At 35.1% G+C, this 17,409-nt stretch overlaps 1 protein-coding gene across 1 annotated transcript in view; it reads right to left on the bottom strand.

Moving 5' to 3' along the window:
• scn8aa (sodium channel, voltage gated, type VIII, alpha subunit a) overlaps positions 1-17,409 on the bottom strand; it is a 53,874-nt gene that overhangs the window by 35,206 nt on the left and 1,259 nt on the right. The window contains exons 2-5 of the mRNA XM_067372125.1: positions 8,957-9,075; positions 7,164-7,253; positions 6,873-7,001; positions 3,280-3,371 (exon numbers count right to left, since the gene is read on the bottom strand). Coding sequence (XP_067228226.1) covers positions 3,280-3,371; positions 6,873-7,001; positions 7,164-7,253; positions 8,957-9,075 — 430 coding nt within the window. The remainder of the gene's footprint in view (positions 1-3,279; positions 3,372-6,872; positions 7,002-7,163; positions 7,254-8,956; positions 9,076-17,409) is intronic.

Raw genomic sequence — 17,409 nt, 5'->3', positions numbered from 1 at the left:
ATATTCAATATGATGGACCGTGGTCCGGACCCTGGCTTGGTTCCAACTGGACCGTGAGACATGAGAACAACCATTTTACCGTTTCGAGTTAAAGTGAGCAGCGCCTCAAAACAACGGAGTGGTTCACACCACAATCGCTCAGGGTCGTATATGGTAATTATCTTTCGGCGCTATATCCTCTCAAATTTTTTATCTAGAGGCAAAAGAGCTTCATTCAAGCTCTTTCCGTTCCATGTGTGCTAAAGCACCAAATGAAGAGCCGCAGATGACGCGGTTATTTTAACAGCAGTAGCAGAAACACGGTGAGCAGTAATAGATGGACACTTTTGCTAAAACACTGCAGAAAACAGCAATGCTGCAAATATAGTTATTTTTATCTGTCTGACTGTTTAAACCAGGTTTGTGACAAGACATTTTTTCTTCTACATGTAGCATTATTAATCAGCATATTAAGATCATTTCAAAATAAACATATAATTGTTATAACTGGTAAAATTAATTGTAGATGGCAAGGAAAGACAACATAAACTTTGAAATTACTAGTTAACTTTGATTTCTGATCATGATGTGAAGGCATTTTGATTATTATGTACATTACTGTTGTTTTTTTAGTAGATACTTATTTTAAGCAAAATATAAAAATGGTCCAGACTTCAAGAGGAACAACCCTGAACCCCCATAACTGTATCTTTTCGGTCATATGACCTTCTGCCTTATATATGTATCTAAATGTAAAAATAATAATAATAATAATAATAATAATAATAATAATAACTTGATAAAACATCTGATCTTACCTTTTAATATTCATACTAAATTAATTGGGCTCAACTGATGAATTAATATCTATCTATCTATCTATCTATCTAGACTGCTTAGGGTTTTTTTCTTTTACCAAGCACTACTGACATGACAGATGATGTTTAAGTTTAATTAGATGCTTAGCTTTATATATATATATATATATATATATATATATATATATATATATATATATATATATATATATATATATATATATATATATATATATATATATATATATATATATATATATATATATATATATATATATATATATATATATATATATAAAGCTAAGCATCTAATTAAACTTAAACATCATCTGTCATTTTGATATAGAAATGAGCTAATTAAGACAGATGGCAACATGAACATAATGCTTGACATGCTTTCATCATAAACATGGTTTTTGGCCTAATGTGTTTTGTGTGAAACTGCTGACTGCAAGAGCATGAAAACAATTTGGTTTAATTGTAAATATAAAAATAAAATCTGGTTCCTGAAGCAAAACCAGTTGAGAACCACTGATATGGATGCTTAAGGATGCACTTCAGCATAAATTAAATGTTTTTAATTGTTCATTGTTTATTTTGTTATTTAAAATCATGCCTTGAATCCTTATTTTAATTAATTATGACAACATATAAATAACAGCACCACAAAATACACTTTAAGTTTCTTTACACAGAAACTGCTTAGGAGCCATCCCATCATTTGGTCTATTCAGAAGAATAAATGACTATTCTTCATAAACTTGGTTTTAATAAATGACTACGAAAGATAATGTATTATTTTAGGGCATACAAAAATCAATCTTGAAACTTGAATTACAGCATTTCAAAAAAAAGAAATTTCAGGTTCTCAGAGACTAACCTGCGAGGAATTCTCTTGACAATAAAGGGAGGGCTCCCAGAGACAGTGAGAACAACCCGACATTCATTTGTCTATAAATACTTCAGCACAACCAGAGGGCAATGACATAGGGAGAATAACGCAGGCAGGGACTAGGGGGGTGAAGATTGCATGCAGGTCATTTCAGCTCAAAGGCTGAACAGAAACAAGTCCAGTGTTAAAATCTTCCAGGGCTCCACCAGACATGCTGTGCTAAACATCTTGAGAACTGCACTGACCCCTCCCAAATACAAAAGAACTGCTTTATCTTCAAGACAGTAGACTCTCAAATGTAATGCTGAAGTTTAGTATTGATATGCTACAATCCTCTTGCCCATCAAAACAATTAAAAATCTCCCAGGGCTCAGAAATTTGATGAGTAGGCTTAGGAGTTACTGAAAATAACATTGAAATGACAAATATGACTTGCAGTAAAGCCTACTCAGCTAAATAAATCAACAATCTGTTATTTCACTTAAAATGACTGCATATGATGCTAATGTGTCAAGACGTTAAGCTAAAGGTCTGGCATTTTTGCGAGGCCACTGAAAGAAATAAAATTTCACTCCTCTGAAACAAACAAACAAACAAACAAAAAGTCTCCCTTGACCATCTGCACTTTGCTTGTTATTTCACTTCCAGGTGCAATTTGTGAGTTTCATACAAAATAAATAAAAAAAAGTGAAGAAAAATGAATATTCAAAATAAATAAATAAACAAATAAATAAAAGGCAGCCAAGCACTTAGTAGGCTATTACTATAAAAGCAAGTGACTTCCAAAGCATCATGCAGCATAAAATATGTCCACAAACTAGGCTTGGCAGTCTTCATACATAAGTAACAAGTATGTTCTTTGGGAACTCACTGAGAGCCATTCAATTTTCATCTTGGGGAACAAAACATGGCTAGTTAAAAATATCTACACTAGTGCTCTGAGGCCAGGGGCTAGTTTGAAAAGCTCTATTTGTTTCCTGATGTATTGATCAGCAAAACGAATGCATTCATACCTTTGCAGTTTGATTATTGAGGCTACTATTCCAACTCTGTTTTTAGACTGTGTACCCCTATTTGCTCTTTTAGACCGAACCATACAAGCTCACACACTGGTGAATTCTACAATTAACCTTTACATAATTTCCTTACAGTTAAAATCTGCAATAAAATAGATCCTTATGTAACTTAGTGTTTAGCAACATCTTAACAACAAACTTACAAATAATATAGTGGCTTGAGTTCAACCCAGTTCAGGGTTTGTTCACAGATATGATTAATGCCTACATGAAAGAGGTTACAGAGGTTTGGTCGCTAAAGCTTTCTAAATCACTCTAATCTACTCTGGGACAAAAAGGCTGTCAAAACCAAAGGACTCTGGAGACTGATTGTAGACTGCAAAGCCTATCAAAAATGTATAAGTACCATTTTTGATCATTTTTGAGATAAGAAAAAAGCAAATTAAATGGTCCTCTCCAAATTAATTTCCGCTAAAAAATAATGAGAGAGAAGTCCAACAAAAAAAAGATTTCAAATTGAATAGTAATAGGGGTCATACTGAAAGTTAACCTCAGCGTCAAAACTGCATCTCACCTGGAATGACAGAGATAGTTTTCAATGCTCGGAGAACTCTGAATGTTCTCAGCGCAGATACATTCCCCAGGTCCACAAACTCTGTTACATATCTGAAATAAGGGAGGATCACACACAGACACCAATGACAACCACAAACACACCAAGAACACCACCACGCCAACGAACCACCAGGAGGTACGTCACTCACAGAGCCTGTCCACTACGGGGGGAAAGGAAGGAAAAGAAAACCAAAATACACACACGTACACCTAACACCGACCCGACCCCTCCCGCTCACACACTCTCTTACCTGGGATTACAGAAATAGTTTTCAATGCCCTCAGAACTCTGAACGTGCGCAGAGCTGAGACATTGCCTAGGTTTACAAACTCTGTTATATACCTGCAATGATCAGATCAAAGTTACATGGAGACATGGTCATGACTTAGTACTCGATGACTTCCATATGAAGACTAAGATGATCTGTTTCTTAAAATGTTAAATAGCTTTTAGAGGTGGGGGGGAAATAATGTAGTGTATTCACAATACAATTTGTCAATGCTGATGACAAATATTCTAATTTTAATTTATAATATCATTTAATTAGATCAATTTAATTAAAAAAGTTATTATTATTCTGTTAAAATACAATGTACTTATGTTGGAAGAAATAAACATACTATGGCAATAGATTACATTAAAGATATCTTTCAGATAGAACATGGAATAATTGTGATTTTAATAATATAATAAGTAATAATAAATGTTACGTTACATAGTACAAATGCTTGCATGTCATATCATATAAAGTTTTTCCTTATGCAGTCTAAAAGAGAAAGCATTGTAGATATTTGGCGTAATGACACCAAACCTGATCTCTGTTTCCCACCCCTAATAGCTTTCATAAACAATTATGCTCATATGGTGATATTATTATAAGATATACAATATATCTTTGATTGTATACAAAAAAACAAGTCACAATCCAATAAAAGCAGATAAAGTGAAAAATGGAGAATGAGAACTAGGAAGGCAGAAAGAGTCAGTTAGTGAGAAAAAGTTTTCTGCGTGGGCTGCTGGTAGGAGTGGGCGAAATACCGACATAGCCGGTGGAAATTTGTCAACTGGTAGAGAATTTGGACTATTGCGATTACTCTCGTGACGTTGCTGTGTTGTGTCATCATGAAAGCGGATCATTTGAATGCCTTTTTATGGCTTGCGCTTAAAAAACAAGTGATTTTAAACTGTTTAAGTGCTCAAACAGCGTGTGAGTACTGAACTGATTCCTTTTTGCCACCTTATTGGGCTTGAGTGGTCAAATACACAGACTTGTGTGTCAAAATGTCTTTGCAAGTATCTTTCTAAACATGTTTATGTCTTCAGTAAATGTAAAAATTTGAGAAAGAAAGCGCAAACGAATCAGTACATTAGATCGGTGCATTCGGTCTTAAAGTGACAGCAGCCTAATATACAGTATCTGTGGCCATCTGTGCCACTAATGTTAAACAAACAATATTATTGCTCTTTTTTTTGCTGTTATGTTAAAATGTTTATATATTTATATATAAATATATATATATTTTTTTTTTCCCAATTTTTCTTGACTGAATCGCTTTTGTAACTTTAATAAAAAATAAACATTTATTTTACACAGTGAAGACAATGCAGTGTTATTTTTTTTGTACATTTCATATCTTGCCAATTTATGTAGTACCCTTTTTATATTAGCCTATCTAGCGTTTAAAGTATTTCAGGTAGGTCTATTTAATTTGTATCTGTGTTCTATTGTAATTTTTATTTCTAGCGCTTGATGTTTTTCAGGCAGGTCTATTTAATTTTTTGCATAAAATTACTCATAAACAGAACATTACTCATATTGTGATTTTAAGATTTTGGTCATTTCACCCACCCCTAGCTGCTGGGAGTTGTGTTGATGGTGAATGGTTCTAAACATTGATCTGTTGGAACATTTGAACAATGAAAATTCTCAGAAGAGAAGAACAGAGTGAGTTTTCTGGATCCATGCAAGAACCAGGTATAATCACAGCACAGCAGAGAGATGAGGAAAAAAACAGTCACAAGGACAAATGCAGAGCAGTGAGGAACTTGACAATAAGCAGAGTTGCCACATCCATAAAGATGCTACCTAAAAACATTCATATGGTTAGAGACAGAATATAACACTGAAAATGTGTTGTCTGTGTCCCCCACATACAGTAAGAGCTACAAACAGCTTATCAATAATTCTTTCATCATTAAACAAAAAGGGCAAAAATATGTTTTAAGCAAGTGTTGAAAAATTAAGACAATCCTGACCAGTTAAATGCCTTATTTTTATGATTTGCTATCAACTGAATGATAGCTCACAAATCAGACAAGGTTCATAATAAATAAAAAAAATACATACTGTAACTAAACTGACAATTGTTCTGAATTATAAAATCTGCATGTTTAAAGAATCATATGAAAGCATATCCAAGAATCGGGATCTTGTAACAGAATTCAAAAAAGAGGACCCCTACAGTGGATTCCAAAATTCTGAGACCACATTGAAAATTTGGGATTCAAAATTGAAAATAAAGAGTATTTTTTTTAAATAAAAAGAAAATCATTTTCAATATTAATCTTCAGCCAAGTGCACACTGTACGATTTATAATAGTCCTTTATGATTGTTAGACTTTACAAACATGATCCCCGCTGTAAGCCGTCTTTAATGGCAGACTGTACGACAGTCAAAATTCGTTAAAAACAGACGCACACAAGACTCATCCAGAGTTTTACATCATCAATTCGTGACACATTCGGTGACAGTAAGGGATGCAGGATTGAAATGGTGGCTAGCAAACGGTGATCGTGATTTCACTAAGTACAGCATGTTCCTGGATCAACATCTTTGTTGGTCCTGGAACAACAATCCAATTAACCAATCAGATTTGAGGGAAAAGTTTACTGTTTTTGTCAAGTTTAGACTTACAGCCGGGGTTAGGTGCTTCCACATCAGTGTTATTCAACTATCATTTCCCTCTAATTTTAGAAATAAGTTATGGGTAGGGTTAGGTTTAGGGGTTAGGAAAAGGTTAGGACTAAATTTTCGGATAGGAATGCTGTTCCAGGATCAACAAAATATGTTGATCCAGGAACATGTCTTACTTGGCAAAATCACAGTGACCGCTACGAAACAAAAACAATCTCTAGGGTTAACTTTGATCATGGTTTTTCTCAAAAAGAAAATTAGAAAAAAACAAAGACGATGTGTGTGGAGCAAGTGTTGGTTTGTTGTTGACGCACTAATTGCGTCGTCAGGTTCTGCACTGCTCTTGGTTTTTGATTTGACGGTTGTCATAGGGACAAGCCACACTACAGGACTGCACCTTCAATCTTCTGACACTGGCAGAATGTCATCAAAGGTAAAATCGCAATGGTCATTATTAATCGTCTGTCTGCGAACATGTCAAACTAGCGATTAAAGACTACAGATTTTGGCCTAGGATCAGAGGAATCTTTTAGGATTTGCAAAAATTGGTCTCAGGCGGCCAAATCGTGGCCAAAATCATACAGTGTGCAACCGGCTTTAGAGTATTAAGTGTGTTAAAAGTGACTGAATACTTACGCCATTGAGATGACCATGAAATCCAGCCAGTTCCATGGATCCCTAAGGAATGTGAAGTCATCTATACAGAATCCACGGGCAATGATTTTTACACCTGATTCAAATGTATAAATTCCAGTGAAGGTATACCTGAGAGAAAGAGCAGGAGTTGGGGATACATTTTTAAATTAAGTAACTGAAACTAAATTATGTACAACCAAGCTGGTTTATATTTTGAATGTGTTTATTTATTTATTTATTTTTTGAGAATAACTTGTTCTGAGTCATGCTGTGGTTAGGATCAGTACTTACTCTACTTGTTTGGACCACTCGGGAGGGTTACTAAAGGTCATGAACACACAGTTGGTCAAAATCGTACACATAATGAACATGCTGAATACTGTGGGTATCAGTTAAGGAATTCTGAGATGTCACATAATAAAAAGAAAAGTTTAAAAAAGGAAAAATGCATTTTACTTTGTAAATATAAATATGAGGATATTCATCAACAACAGATTACCAAAACAGACAGAAAAAGGTGAATTTTGGCTAGTTGTAAAGCACTGCTAGAGTTGGGCAATAATTATATTTAAATATTTTCAGCCTTATAACAATATTTGATATATATTTATCAACATTATTTAAGAAGTACAGCCATGGCCAAAAGTATTGGTAGTGACATAAATGTGCTTCAGTTGTTGTGGTTTTGATTCACATCATTTCTAGATTATTGTGCAAAGTGATCAGATGTATTTTAAATCATCGCAAAAAGCTTCATTGGCCAAAAAAAAAAGAGAACTTTATTACACAAAAAACAACAAATCACTGTTTTTGGCCCTGGCACAAAATAACCAGCTAAAATAATTTCACTAATCATATATTGAGCACATGGGAAAGTGTGAACGAGTACCAGTCAGTATCATTCTGACTGGATTATAAGAGCAGACTGATTGCTATAAAAGGAGGTAAGAAGTGCCCCCAATCATTGTGTTCCTGTGGTAGGCGAAGACTTTTGGACAACGGCCTGGTGTCATGAAGGGCAGTTTTTCTCTCCAAGAAAAACATCAAGGACAGACTGAAATTCTGCATGAAGTATAAGGATTTGGTCAGCAGAAGACTGGAGCAGCTTCTCCCAATGGTTCAGGAGCAATTTGGTGATTAACCGTGCATTTTCCAGCATGATGCAGCACCATGTCATGAGGAAAGAGTAATAATGAAGTGGCTCTGAGATTATTACATTGAAGTTTTGGATCTGTGGCAAGGCAACTCCCCTGATTTTAATCTAATAGACAACCTGTGGTCAATCCCCAAAAAGCGAGTGAACAAGCAGAAGCCCACAATTTGTGATCAACTCCGAGCAGTAATAAGGCAATAATGGATCGGCATCAGTCAGGATTTGAAAAATCACTGTTTTAAAAATAATCTACAAATACTGAAGCAGCAAACTTGGCGAAGTATAAAATTTATATCACTACCAATACTTTTGGCCACAGCTGTATATTCTGTTTGTCACTAAATTAACAAAGAGAGGTTAATATTTAATCATTGTCATTTAAACAGTATACCATATAACAATAAATAATACATTAGCATAATTTCAGTATTCACAATGTTGTTTAATTTTATATCACAAGCAAAAAAAAAAAAGTGCTAATATTAAAATAACGGAGTTTTCAGCTCATTTGTGTCATCATCAGTGTCGTCTTTTGTTTAGACTACAACCACATTAACAATCAAATTAGTCAAATAGTCTTCATAGGACAGGGCAAAGCATTCGAGTTCAAATCTTTGTGGTATATGTTTGAAAATGTTCTCTCTCTATTTGGCAAATACACAGTCAAAAGAACAACAACAACAACAACAACAACAAAAAAGCATGCAACTAAAATTCACACCTACATCCACACCCACTGATATACTGTTGCAATCCCACAGTGGAAATGACTGCTTAACTAAAACATATTAGTCTGAAATCATTAGCATTATTCCTGGTCATCCCATGCACCCTAGCAACAAACAGACATATTAAATATTTGATGCAGAGACAGACAGTATAGACATACAGTATTTATCATATACACATTTAAACAGCAGAAAAAGGATATGAATGTATCAAAATTTTAATCGCTATTCGCCTGGCAAGATTAAAAGGGCTTATCATGTACAAGGCAGGTGTGGCACTAAAGCGGAAGATTGTTTTCCCTCTATTTAGGACTATAAATGTCTGTGGAGAGGAAAAACAGAAACAGCCAGAGAAAGAGAGATAAGTGAGAAAAAGACAAAGAGAAAGAGAAACACTAGATTAGTTGCAAGCACAGAGACACATCAACACTTATTTAACTGGACTTTCAGAAGTAATAAACATGTACTGAAAGTCTGCGTCTATTTCTAGAAGACAAGGCATCATAATGAAGACATATTGCTTTATATACTACTAAATAATTAAAATCACAATCTTTGGCAAGAAGAAACTCCATATTGTCTCTGGAGGGCAATAAAGTAAAAGAATATTGCATAAACTTTATACAACAGTTAGTTCCAGTTCTCAAATTCGATTGGTTGAAAGTACTGATATTTAGTCCAACACATAATTAAAAATATTATGGCTGTTATTTGGTCATAAGCATGAGGTCGCAGGAGGCTTGAAGGAATAATTCACCCAGCAACTAAAAATCTTAAAAACACTGCAAGGGTTGCATTTCTGACGCTTACTGACACAATTTTATTGTTAAAACTGCTCAAATATCAGTGTTTTTTCTTCTTCACAAAAACCGAATGATCCATGAGCCGTTTGTACTTAGTTGCTGATACTCTTGGGTGCTTTATTAAATCACAATGAATGACCATTACAAATCGTCCAACCAGATATTCATTAAATTAAATCCTTTTGTTTTCCACAAAAGCTGGAAAATGTCATGCAGGTTTGGAACGACATGAGGGTAAGTGAATTAAACTCACATGTAGGTTTAGGAATAAACAAAAAGGAAACTGAATTCTGTACTTTTAAATAATCTTCAGAATTTACCACCTAAAGAGCAAATGATAGCTGTGACTAAACAACTCATTAGTGACCCATTAGGCCATTTCACCCCATTCCACAAAATAAATATACATATGTATCATATTTTAAACATGAGTTTCTAAAGCCTCTAAACTATCAACATGATAAATTTCACTGAAAACCTGCTGCACACAATCTACAAACACACCTTATGCCCTTTGATCAGAGTTTTGATCATCTTACTAAGAGGTATTATTGGGATATATAGAGTGAAAACTGATATTTATATTTACTATTAGCATTTACTAAGCAGTCTGCTATACTGTTATAAAAATATTATTGATTTACATTATAGGCCATCAAAAATTCATATCACTTTTTGGCCATATAACAACAAATGAAAACATCTGCACCAAACTGTATATTTTTGTTTAATTTGGGCCACTGAAAAAAATTGATTTCATTGATTTTTTTGATTTTCCTCCAAGTATGAGCTCCATATACTCACAATGTGGCCCATAAAAGCCTGATATATCAGATATTTTTATATTTTGTCTTAAGGTTCAAAAAGCTTGTATGAAAAAAGAAAAAAAGATATGTATTAATGTCTGTAGTAATATCAAGATAAACCTTAGTTCTACCCAGATATTTCACTTCTCACTTCTGATCGAATATGAAAAGTTTAAATTCACATGAACATTTTTCAGGGCATGCTTAAGACCATGAAGGAGTCAGTGCAAGCTCACCAGCATTTCAGTAGATAAACTCATAATTGTTTAAATAAAACATGTTCCCTACCATCAAAGTTTCATGGGAGGTGGCATGCATGTGCAGAGATGGGATGCACTCCCGCACTTCTTTTTACATGCTTGAGTTTAGCTGAACACTAAGAAACCCTCTTCAGCACCATGGAGAGTGCCAAGTCTATGCAACCAATGCAGTGCCATACATGTAAGCTCAACAAAGGTGAGCAGAAACTCCTCGGAAGAATATAGAGCACATATAGCATTATCAAAGCTCATAATTAGGGTCATTTAATTTAACTTGGTTTGTTGGTCCACAATAACGAATAAGGTTAAAGAAGGACAACTCAGTAAATAACACTTTGTATATGTAACTAAAGATGGAGAAGAGCTATATCTATTTGGGTCAGACTGAATCAGGCCACCATGTAAACTACATACTGAGACCTGCTTAGAGAGAGAAAGAGAGAGAAGATCTGCTCACTGCTCAGCAACCCCAAACAGTGTGTGAGACACTAGGGATCAACTGCATCTTCTCCTGTGTTCAAAACAGGATAAGACCCATTCAAAACAGAGTAGTCCAAACCAGTAGTCACATATGAAACATCATGAGATGAAAAAATAATGCAGAACTGGTGCATTTATGAACAAAAATACATTTGCCCTTTCTCGATATTCTCTGGCTATAGTACATGTGCATGTGGGTTTTCTCTTCTTAATGCATGACAGGCTACACGGCTACTGAAAATTTTATAATCCAGAATGGAGCAGAAAAAGAAAGATAAAGAGCGAGAGAAAGACAGCCCAGAGAGGAATGAGTAAGCAGTGAGAGGAAGGGAGGAAGATGGAGAACGAATGACGAAACAAAGACATACTGATGGAAAGGCACAACTAAATATCATTGGTTCACAAGGCTATGAAATAATTTTCATTTCTATAACACGTTTTAAGCGCAGTGCTTTACATCCAAATATACAACAACAACCTCAAAGGCACAGTCACCTTTAGTCTTTAGTCTAGAGAACAAATAAAATAAAATAAAATAAAATAATTTTAATACAAAAATGAAAAAAAATTAAATTAAATGAATAAAATGTTTAGGATGTTGTTACAGAATTTTGCTAAACTGAACAATGGATGGCCAATGCCTGATTAAAAAAACTCTCCACTTTATACACAGTTTCATATAAAAACAGATGTTTGCTATCGTAACATTTATAAATCAATATAAATAAAATCTAAAAGTAGTGCTTTTCTGTTTTGCAAAATGGTGCTGTTGACAAGAAATTGCAAAATATTTGGTTGAAAATGTATATTTATAAATGTAAATCAATATAAATCATAACAGTGCTTGTGTTTTTTTTTTTTTTTTGCAAAATAATGCTGTTAACTGGACACTGCAATATGTTCAGTAAAAACTACAATATGTTCAGTTAAAAATATTATTTATAAAATAAAAGTAATTTATTTATTTATTTGAATATTTCAACTAAAGCTTAAACACAACTGGGAGAGGCAAACATGGAAGAGAGAGAAAGACAGAGAGAGATCATGTTACAGGATGATGCAAAGTGAACAGGAAAGTGTAAGTGATGTAAACAAGATCCAGATGAAGCACAGACCAGACGTATGGCAGGAGAGGAGGGAAACATAAACAACAGAGATGGTGACTAATGGAAAAGAGAGCGATGAGCAGAGCAGCAAATGGCGAAGGAAAAGAGTGAGAAGCTTCAGAGCCAATAATGCAGCATCTGCCACATCAATAAAAGCCTGTCACATCACAAGGCCAAACACTCTTCATTCTAAATCATTTAATTTCAAACATTTACAGTGAACTTCACTGTCAAATCTGCACAGAGATAAATGTATAGCTGTTAATGTAGCCATGTACATTTGTATTTGTATTTAGGCATGCATCAAACATAAAACTAACAAAAATAAATGAGATGCCTGCATTATAATATGAGTATTTCCTGGTGTGGAGAAGAACAGATGTGAGGGAGGAGTGAAACAGCCATTATACTCAAGCCGTGCATCACCCCGCCTTCCCCAGCCCCCCAAACAGCCCAGCCGAGCCTACTCCGAGTGCCGCGTCATCACAGGGAGAAGCAATGGTCCTAGACGGCACATTTTGAAGAGCCCCCTTTAAGATTTATGACCCAGTATGGAGTTTTGCCTCTCTGTTTTTCTCCCCTTTCTCACTTTTGCACACCCTTTACTCAAGCAGGACATGCTCCTGGATCAACATTCCTATCAAACAATCAGAGCCCGAACCTGATGTCAGAAATGTGTATAAGAATGCTGGTAAAATCTGAAACAACTAAAATCTGATAATCTGATTGGTTAAAAGGTACTGTAACGGTGCTAAGCTTGGGCAAAATAATAAAATAAAATTAAATTAAAGAGAAAATAAATAACTTTAAAATAGTACAATTATAAAATGAAAATATAAGATACGATAGCACCTTTTAGAATGCTGAAACCCAATTAATAGAGCATACCTTGAATCTGGCTAAAAGAGTTCCATTGCAAAAACCTCTTCTGTCTGACATGTTTTCTTTTAAATAAGCATTTTTTTACCAGGCTCTTAAAGGGTTAGTTCACCCAAAAATGTGAAAATACTTACCAAAAATACTTACCCTCATGCCGTTCCACACCCATAAGATTAAGATATTTTAGTTGAAATACGATGGCTAAGTGAGGCCTTCATAGGGAATAATGACACTTCCTTTCTCAAGATCCTTAAAGTTACTAAAAACATATTTAAATCAGTTCATGTGAGTACAGTGGTTCACTATAAATATTATAAAGCGACAAGAATATTTTTGGTGCGCCAAAAAAACAATATAACGACTTATTTAGTGATGGCCGATTTCAAAACACTACTTCAGGAAGCTTCAGAGCATAAATGAATCAGTGTATCGAATCATGATTCGGATTGCGTGTCAAACTGCCAACGGCTGAAATCACGTGACTTTGGCGCTCCGAACAGCAGATTCGATACACTGATACATTTATGATCCGATGCTTCCTGAAGCAGTGTTTTGAAATCGGCCATCACTAAATAAGTAGTTATTTTGTTTTTTTGGTGCTCCAAAAATGTTCTCGTCAATTTATAATATTAATATTGATCCACTGTACTCACATGAACTGATTTAAATATGTTTTTAGTACCTTTATGGATCTTGAGAGAGGAAATGTCATTGCTATGTCGGAAATGTCGGAGCCATCGGATTTCAACTAAAATATCTTAATTTGTGTTCCGAAGATTAACGAAGGTCTTACGGGTGTGGAACGGCATGAGGGTGAGTAGTAAATGACAGAATTTTCATTTTTGGGTGAACTAACCCTTTAAGTTTAGGTTCAGTAATTTAACTTTAATGGAAATGAAAAGGTTATTAGCCAGTTACTGAAATGCCTTATTCTAAAAAAAAAAAAAAAAAAATGCCACTTTAGTCAATTCATTGGTATTTAACAATATTTTTTTTGCAAAAAAAAAAAAAAAAAAAAGCCTCTTTGGACATAGTAAAATGTCTGTTTCTGTCAGTTTTACAGCAGCAAAAGGAACACTGTTGTGTTAACTTGCTACTCACAAAATCCTGCCATTGCCACTGTGTAATGATGGACAAACATGATAAAAACTTGCAGAGTGGCAATTGAAAGCTGGCTCATACGCATACTGTCATTTATCTTGAAATCATATGATTCGATTTGCGTCTTCCGCTTGGTTCTTCTGTGGACTTATAGGCTTTTTTCTGACAAAGGGAAGTGGTGTTTAGCAATTTCTACCAACAAACCAGTATTTCTGAATGGGATGACGCTGGGAATTATTGGATTTGAAGCGGAAGTATTTGATGAATGTATACTATGTGTGGAGAACATCTTTATTTATCTATTTTTTGACGAAGGTGGCGTTTATTGGCTTTTGCATCTGAAATCTTCATTTGGTAAATGCATAAATATAAATCAATGTCGGAGATCCAACATGTCCTACTTGGGTAAATCCTGTTAAGCCTCTCCGTCTGACAATTGATTTGTTTTCAACATATAACCAACTCCTTGAATCATCTGTACTGGAGGACTCAGGCTTCATCAGCTGCTCTTGTAGCAATGATTCCTAAGCTAATTGCTTCTGATAGTGTCATAGGTCTGGATTTAAAAGCTGCCAGCTCCCATTTCTCAGCTGGTTTTCCACTACGAAGAGAGCTGCCCTGAGCCTCAAGAATCAGGTTTCACTACCACTGCAGGCTGCAAGTCAAGCCCAGCATGTTGAAACAAAAGGACAATGGGAGACGAGGTGATCTGATCACGATGCTGGCAAAGCGTACAATCAAAGAGCCATTAAATCCTTGACAGTGCAGGATAGATCGTCAATGGAATGTGCATGAAAACATGGTGCAGAGATGAATCTAAATATATATTAAAAATATAAGGTCTAACGTGAGCCATTGTTGCAATAAAAATGTATTTGGTTTGGAGCATAATTCAGTTCCTTTAGACTGTTTCACATACGCTCCTCCATGAGGTTTTCATCAGGAGACTGAAATCTCCTTCCTGTGCATGGAGCGGGCGGTTACATAACAGTCAATGTGCGCTGCATGAGACGGAGGCAGAGGAATGAGACAGAGAGAGAAAGCAAGAGAGGGAGGCAGGGTAACGATTTAGCACATGCACACATTAACAGGCATTACCACACAAACGAGTGTGCATTATTTAGTAAAGTCCGGTGTGGTAGACCCTGCTAAAGTCTCACCACTGCACTTAGCACCGAGCCAAATCTGAACACAGGGCTGAGCCTGTTGGGCTCCATTACGACTCAGACAGAAAAGATGACCTCATCTTCCACCCTTAGGCCGCATCTCATAACAACAACTCGCTCCTGAAAATCTGTTTGAGGGCTATCTTGTATCTGATATTGCTCATTTGCAACAAAGGCACTGTTTCATGACTGGTAGCATATCAAGAAATTGTGCGTCCACTTAACAGTCTTAGAGCGCAATATGCTGCTTTTTTTATAATATATACAACATTTCTCATCGTAAATTATATTATCAGCATAACATTTTAGTGAAAACTGTAATTAAAAATGCATGAATCCATTTTAAAATGTTGTGGTATTTGGTTGGTCTAAACCAAACTATGAACTCCTCACGTGTGTTTAGATCATGATGATCATGTCCTTTAGAATGATTTGCAAATTATCGAAAAGGTGTCTTGCGCGTCAATGGAAGCAAGAACATCTAACCGTCTGACCGCCTAAAACACCTCCAGGTATAAATTAGATTTTGAGCTCCACATTTTTAACTTTTGATCATATTCCACATTAATATGAACTCTTTTCAACAGCACCAAATCAGCATATTTGAATGATTTCTGAAGGATCTTGTGACACTAAAGACTGGAGTAATGATGCTGAAAATCCAGCCATCAATGAAACAAATTACATTTATTATTAATATATTAAAATAAGAAAAAATTACTTTAAATTGTATTAGGATTTCACAATATTATTGTTTTTGTATTGAATTTTTGATCAAATAAATGTAGCCTTGTTAAATAGAGGTGTAACAATATACAAAACTCACAGTTCGGCTTGTACCTCGATTTTGAAGTCATGGTACGGTGACTTGTAAACTGCACATAACTTCTAAATCTAATTATAAAATTATGTTTTTACTCCAATTCATTGTTGAAATGTAATCATTTATACACAGTGGCTGTCATATTCATGACAAATTTATTTAAACATTCATTTTAAATTATAATGTGCAGGTATATTATACGTTTCAGTAAGTTGTACTGTATCTTTCAATATACCTTCAGATGTTCATTCATGTTTATTCTGTTACTTGTATTAAAGAGGAAGAGATGATCACATTCACTTGCGCTCTGCGCTGCAGCTTGAAATGAGGCGTCTGTACAGTGATCTGTCGTGCCACATTAAAGAGCGTCAAAAACTATTTTTTTTCTTTTGTTTGAATTTCGTGATTAAAATTGACAGAATTTGAAAGATGACACTTTGTTTCTTATAGAAAGTAACAAAACCCGGAGCTTGTGATTAATGATGGTTAGGCTACAACGCTGTATTCGATGTGTAGATGCAATTGGCCAGGACTGGGCGGTGCAGCAGGGGGCGGGGCACGTTCGGTACGCCATGAGTGTATCGCGGTTCGTATCGTCAGTGGTGTATTCTCTTGTCACGTACACACAGCAATATTAAAGTCTAATAAAACATAGATTTCACCAAAACAACAACATTAAAGACCTTTAAATGGCCTAACTATCTTACTGTTGGACGACTACTCAAAGAGCTGTTCTAAAACGGTATACTGTTCCTTTAAATGCACTAGAGTGTTTCTTTTGGCTCTTCTTTTTTAAAAGGATTATTGCTGGAACAATTAAAACAAGTCTGTCAGCTGGAACTGTAAAGCTTCAGCAGACCACTGATGACCTCCTCCTCAAACCTCTTTAAAGCATCATCTCACAGATAGGGTTGGGTATCGTTTTAATTTTAACGATTCCGATTCCGGTTCTGCTTATCGAATCCGGTTCTTATCGATTCTCGATTGCAATTCCAATATTTTTTTTTATGGAGAGAAAAAAGAGCAAATACTTCAAGAATAATGTTTTTACCTTTTATTCTTGCTACATTTAGGCTATAACCAGTAGGCTGTAACTGTTTTTGTACCTGAGTGTGAGAAGCTCCTATTGCTAAGATGTATCTGGTGCTTTAGGACTCGCGGCTGGGTTAGAGTTCACAGTTTGTTATTTCAAATGTAGGTGCGTTATTTCAAATGTTCTTTATATCAAATGT

This window comes from Chanodichthys erythropterus, chromosome 20 (genome assembly GCF_024489055.1).
Source record: "Chanodichthys erythropterus isolate Z2021 chromosome 20, ASM2448905v1, whole genome shotgun sequence".
NCBI classification, from domain to species: Eukaryota; Metazoa; Chordata; class Actinopteri; order Cypriniformes; family Xenocyprididae; genus Chanodichthys; species Chanodichthys erythropterus.
This window is presented reverse-complemented; position numbering and strand designations above follow the sequence as displayed.